The 6,761-nt window shown below is 40.1% G+C and overlaps 1 protein-coding gene across 1 annotated transcript in view; it reads right to left on the bottom strand.

The window, feature by feature from the left end:
- LOC106877388 (EF-hand calcium-binding domain-containing protein 5) overlaps nt 1–6,761 on the bottom strand; it is a 207,420-nt gene that overhangs the window by 121,999 nt on the left and 78,660 nt on the right. The window contains exons 8-9 of the mRNA XM_052976829.1: nt 6,631–6,658; nt 1,846–2,409 (exon numbers count right to left, since the gene is read on the bottom strand). Of these exons, the coding sequence (XP_052832789.1) occupies nt 1,846–2,409; nt 6,631–6,658 (592 nt within the window). The remainder of the gene's footprint in view (nt 1–1,845; nt 2,410–6,630; nt 6,659–6,761) is intronic.

The raw sequence follows: 6,761 nt of genomic DNA, 5'->3' as shown, positions 1-6,761 counted from the left end.
AGGAATTCAAGACAGGATGCCCCTGGGAGCTCCTATATGCTGATGACCTTGCTCTAATAGCTGAGTCACTGCCAGAACTGGAGATGAAGTTTAGGGTGTGGAAGCAACATCTAGAATCGAAGGGCCTTAGGGTTAACCTAGCAAAAACCAAAGTCTTAGTAAGTAGGAAGGCAAACAAATCACAACCCCTTTCAGGTAGATGGCCCTGTAGAAAAGGCGTGGGTAGAAATTCCGTACGATGTACCTAGTGTAAGCTATGGACACATAAAAGGTGCAGCAATATCAAAGGAAGGTTAACCGGGAAAATAGTTTTTGTGTGTGGCAGATGCACAGGGGCAATAAACACTGAAGATGTACAGACAACAGATTCCATCACATGCCAGGGGGAGAAGCTAGAAGTAAGTAATAGTTTCCGCTACCTAGGCAACCAAGTCTGTAGTGGGGGTAGCTGCTCTGACAGTGTAGCGACTATAGTAAGAATAGTCGGGGCAAAGTTCAGGGAGCTCCTACCTCTGCTAGCAACTAAGGGCCTCTCGCTCAGGGTGAAAGGTAGTGTGAACTGCCATGCTACATGGCAGTGAAACATGGGCCAGGAATGCTAAGGACATGCATAGGCTTGAAAGAAATGAAGCTAATATGATCTACTGGATATGTTATGTCAGCATGCTTACACAACATAGTGTAAGTCCCCCAAGAGAAAATTTGGGCATAAGAAGCATCAAATGTGGTGTGCAAGAGAGGTGTCTGCACTGGTATGGTCATGTGTTACATATGAATGAAGACAACTGTGTGAGGAAGTGCCACTCCCTAACTGTAGAAGGAACCTGTGGAAGAGGTAGACCCAGAAAGACGTGAGATGAGGTGGTGAAGCATGACCTTCGAAGATTGGGCCTCACAGAGGCAATGACAGCAGCCCAGGACCTTTGGAGATACGCTGTGATTGAGAAGACCTGGAAACTAAAATGAGATCGCAACATGTCCAGACCTGTTAAGAATACTCCTGATGCATCAGGCAATATGATATGCTTGAGAAGACCTGTAGAGTCAATTAAAACCAATATCGTAGCTGTGGCCAGTGACCCCTGACTGGCTCCCATGCCGTAAAAAGCACCATCTGAATGTGGTCGATGCCAGGCCCACATGACTGGCTCCCATGCTGGTGGCACGTAAAAAGCACCAACTGATCGTGGCCGATGCCAGTACCCCCTGACTGGCTCTTGTGCTGGTGGCATGTAAAAAAGCACCCACTACACTCTCAGAGTGATTGGCATTAGGAAGGGCTACATTGCCAGATCAGATTGGAGCCTGGCGCAGCCGCTGGCTCTCCAGACCTCAGTCAAACCGTCCAACCCATGCCAGCATGGAAAACGGACGTTAAATGATGATGATGATGATGATGATGATGATGATGATGATGATGTATATATATATATATATGAACATGCACATATACACAGACACCTATGAGCGGGTGCTGAAAAGTTCCTGGCTTTGGGTAAAAGAAAATACAGGAGGATCAGTTAATTATAATTTTATTCAACATGTTTCCCCCTCAGATTCACACATTTATTGCAGTTGTTCTTCAGTACTTCTAAGCCCTGTAAAAGAACTCAGAAGTTTGAACCTCCAACCACACCTTTTGCAATACTCTTAAAGCTAGGAACTTTTCAGCACCCCCAAATATATACACAACTTCTGGTTAATATAACACATCAATTATAGAAGCAGATCACTATTTCTGACTATTCTTTTTCACTGCTTTGGATTTTTTTTCTTGACTGGATTGGATAAAATTAAAAAAAAATTTTTTTAAATTAAGAAACAAAACAAAAATGTCCTACTTACTCTCTGATGATTCTTTAGATTCTGAAAACTTGTCTAATGAAGCTGCCATCTTCTCCTGCCAAAAATTTTCTTGGGATTTGGTGATGTCATCAATCTCACTGAATACCTTTTTCAGCCAGCTGACAAGTTGGTAATTTTCATCCTCCGTCTTTGTGGTAGCAAAACTATATTCAGCACCAGTTGAGGTAAATTCTGATGAATATTCAAAGGAAGACTTTTTAACTTTGGATTCATCGTCTTCTTCCACTTCTTCATCATCTAAATCATCTTCAGCATTAACTTCATCTGTGACAGCAGCATTATCACCATCAGCAGGAATATCATCTCCAGCTGCAGTGTCATCTACAGCACTAACATTGTCTGCACTATCCACATTATCAACATCTCTAGTAACACTGTCAACCTCATTTTGTTCTGCAGATTTAGTTATATCATCATCCTCACCATTAATGTTGTCACTAACAGAAAGTTCATCACCTTCTGGTTTATCTTCAAGAGCATCCTGCCTTTCATTGTCATCTTCTTCAGTGTCTCTTGCTTCTCCATCACTGACTACAAAACTATCTGTGGATTAAATGAGGAGATAACAACAGAAAATATCAGCTATAGTGTCTGCAAACAATATTATTCAATATAATTGGATATCAAAATGATTAGATAATTCATATGGTTCTATTAAAGATCAGATATCACACAATGATAAGGTAGCTTGCATCATTGTTTTATGTTTGATACTGTTCATGGGAACTCCTAATAAGCTGATAACCTAGTTATTATGGCAGAGTTCGTAGAAGACTAGAAGAAGAAATTCTAGAAATAGAAACACAACCTATCTTGAAACAGTGGCTTTTAATGGAGTACCTTGATCAGTAGTTTGGAAAACTAGGTGTAGACAATTGAATTCTGAGAACAATGCAAGCCATGTACAGAGATACAGTCAGCAAAGTGAGAGTTGCCAATAAGTTCAGCTAGGAGTTTAGTGTGAAGCTAGATGTCTATCAAGGCTCGGTTTTCAGCCTTGCCCTATCCCTTATAGTTTCCCTAGCTCTTTACAAAGAAGTTTAAACTCCTAAGTATTTAAACAAGCAATATCCAACTCAAATATTCTGTTTAATGTTCAAACCAGCCAGATCTGGTTTCTCACACCTACCCTTCAATGTCATTCTAAAAATAAACAACTATATCATTAAAATCTCAAAGCTACAACATAATGCAAGATTATTTCAAGACAATGTGAATAAATACACATTACATTTGACAGATTAAACTGAATGTTAAAGGGTTAAGGTCTGCTGCCTGTGGGAATACCAATGACTTAGTCCTGGAAAGCTTCAAGAAGAAATTCCAGATGTAGAAACAAAACCCAAAATTGAGAGGCCCCAAAGTAAATGTGTAAATCATTATCATCATCATCATTTAACATCTATTTTCCATGCTGGCTCCAGTCTGTCTTGGCTTGGTTTTTACAGCTGGATGCCCTTCCTAACACCAACCACACCACAGAGTGTACCAAGTATTTCTTATGTGTCACTGGCATGGGTGCCTTTAATGTGTCACCGGCACAGGTGCCTTTTATGTGTCACTGGCATGGGTGCCTTTTACGTGTCACTAGCACAGGTGCCTTTTACGTGTCACCAGCACTGGGCACGACTACAATTTCACTAAGCTTGACATGTCTCAAGCACTGTAAATCACCAACAGTCTCAGTCACTTGTTGTATCCATGAAACTCAACATCCAAAGATCTTTAAAAAGTAGAAAACGACAGGACCCTGGTGCCATTTGGGAAATGGCCATGCTTGATATACAGAAAAGAAATAGACAGGAACTCCATATAGTGTACTCAATGGAAACTATGGGTACACAAAGGGAGTACTGGAAACTAAGAGAGGTTGACAGTGAACAAAGACTCTTTGTGGTAGATGTACTGGACTAGTAGTAGTCAGAATACAAGTAAAATAAATTCTTTTCAGTGCTTAGAAGGCTCCATAGATTACTTTAACTGAGACAACAGTACTTCTAGACACCCTTCTTAGCATTAAAACAGTAAAATACATTAAATATTGTTTCTAATTTGGGTACAAGGCCAGTAATTTTGAGACAGTGTTAGTCAATGCCATGAACCCCAGTACTAGACTGGTCCTTCATTGTATTGCCTCTTTTGGGATAAGAAGTAAAGTTGATGCTGGAGGGATTTCAACTTGGAACATTAAGAGCCAAAAACAAAACCGTTTTATAGAATGATTGATAAACTAGATGGCAACTGCCGTCAGAAATCCTCCGCTTGCTTGGAGATTTCAATACTAGAAGTGGTATAGAGAATGGTGTCTGGCCCATAGGGAACAGTCACTACAAGGTAAATAAAAATGATTTTTTTAAATATTGCTGAAATTAGTTTAAACAAGAAACTTCTCCATTATAAACATCTTCTTTCTAAACAAATATAAGCATAGAGTTACATAGATGCATCTAAAGCCACAGTAATGACATCAACTGAATTTTATCAATGTCTGAAGAAACCGCTACTATAAGGTGTAAGGGAGAGGCCCTTTGTTGTCAACAGAAGTAGGAGCTCTCTGAACTTTGCCCAGCCTATTCTTATTCTAGCAGCTATACTCTCAGAGCATCCACTTCCACTACTGACTTGGTCACCTAGATAACAGAAGCTGTGAACTACCTCTAGCTTACCCCACTCACATTTGATGGAGTCTATTTTCTGTACATGTCTAGTGTTTATCATACCTCTGCACCTTCCACACACAAAAACTATTTTCCCTGTTAACCTTCCTCTTCTATTGCTGCACTTCTTATGTGTCCATAGTTTATACTGGATACATCTTATGGAGTTTCTAACTACACCTTTTCTACAGATTGAGCAGGGCCATCTACTTGAGGGGATTTGTGATTTGTCTGCTTTCCTATTTACTAAGACTTTGCTTTTTGCTAGATTAACTCTAAGGCTCTTTGATTCTAGACCTTGCTTCTGCGCTTGAAATTTCTTCTCTAGATCTGAAAGTGATTCAGCTATGAGAACAAGGTCATCAGCATAGAAGAGCTCCCAGAGGCAGCTTATCTGAAATTTCTGTTATTGCCTGGAGGATGATGATGATCCTTGGTGAACCACTACCTATACCCTAAACTCATTGCTATATTCATTGCCAACTGAATATACCTTACTGATAGCATCCCTGTAAATGGCTTGTACAGCTCTCACCAACCCCCTATCTATCCCTAGTTTCCACATTGACCAAATAAGTGATTGGGTGACCCTGTCAAAGGCTTTCTTCATGTCAACAAAAGCCAGGTATAGAGGTTTATCTTTGGTTAGGTACTTCTCTTGCAGCTATATTACCATAAATATAGTATCAGTGGTGCTTCTCCCTGACACACAACCAAACTGCATCGCATTTAGACTAACTCTCTTCCTAATTAGTTGGGTTATGACTCTCTCTGTAACTTTCATTGCCTGATTTACCAGTTTGATACCTCTATAATTATTTCTGTCTAAGGCATCACCTTTACCTCTGTAGCAGTTGACTATGATGTTTCTACACCAGTCATTGGGTATGACCCCCTCATGTATAACCTGATTTACTATATGGGTAACTAGACCATACCTCACACCACCAGATTTTTTAAGCATCTCAGCAGTGATTCCTGATGGATATGCCAGGGGCCTTCCTGATCTTCTTAACCTTCATGGCTTTATCTACCATGCTATTGTCTATTTGGATTGCTGGTCCCTCTGTCGGATCCAGTTTAGGCAAACTCTCCTTCTCCCATGCGTTCTCTACATTTAGTAGCCTTTCATAGTGGCACTTCCAAGCCTCTTTCTTTGCAGAGTCACTAACTGCAAGTGAACAACCATCCATGTGAACACACTTCTCTCCCACAACATCACAATTTTTCCTGGCACACTATCTTGCAAGCTGAAACACTTCAAGCATCTGGTCCTGATGCTGTAAGACACTGGCAAACTTCTTCCTTTCTGCTAAGTATATCTGCTTCCTAGCTTCTCTTCTAGCTGTCTGATATCCTTCTATAACTCCTTGCTGCCATTACCCTTCTAGTCCTTCCAAGCCTGTTTTTTGGCTCTAATGGCCTTGTCAACCACCCTTTTCCAACACCATGTCATCCTAGGCCTGGCTGGGACTTCGCACCAGCCACAAATTTGTTCTGAGGCTCTCACCAAGTGGTTCCTGCAAGATTCTTGTTGTGAGATTGTGTTGAAACAAATATTGTTATACTTGGGGATGGTCATATTTTTCCAATTATCATAGAAAGACAAAATGGAATAAGTAGAAGAAGAGGCACATGGGACAAAGAGTTGCTGAAGAGGTCACAGGATGTGTGCCAAAAGAGCTTGGACAAAGAAACTAAAATAATAATAATAATAAAGCTGAAGTGAAGACCAAATATATAATGTGTGTGTTTAATTAGCAAAACAGAACCATCCCAAAGTATAACAACACACACACACACACACACACACACACACACGTTTCTGTCCTGACTTACTTTCTACCTCAATCTACTAGAGGAGGCAGAAGCAGTGTGAGCTCAACTGTGTGTGTGTGTCTCTCTCTCTCTCTCTCTCTCTCTCTTTCTCTCCTTCTCTCTAGGGGAAAGAGGAAAGGAACTTCATCTCAACCCCATCACCATTATTAGGAACCTCATAAACTGCTCAAACAATATTGCATTCCTTTTCTTTCTACCCATTTCATGTCATCTCATTCATTCTCCGATCATCAAACAAGGGTAGAATTAAACCAATAAGTTGATTTACCTGTTGTTGTTTCCTTTGAAGGCTCACCCTGAAAACAAAAGCAAAATCTATAATTTTACTTTTTAATTAATTAATTAGTTAATTGATATCACATAATGAAGAAAACACAAAACCATATTAGAAATGTAAAT

The sequence above is a fragment of the Octopus bimaculoides genome, chromosome 25, assembly GCF_001194135.2.
Source record: "Octopus bimaculoides isolate UCB-OBI-ISO-001 chromosome 25, ASM119413v2, whole genome shotgun sequence".
NCBI classification, from domain to species: domain Eukaryota; kingdom Metazoa; phylum Mollusca; class Cephalopoda; order Octopoda; family Octopodidae; genus Octopus; species Octopus bimaculoides.
Note: the sequence above shows the minus strand (reverse complement) of the source record. Positions and strands in the feature narration are given on the sequence as shown.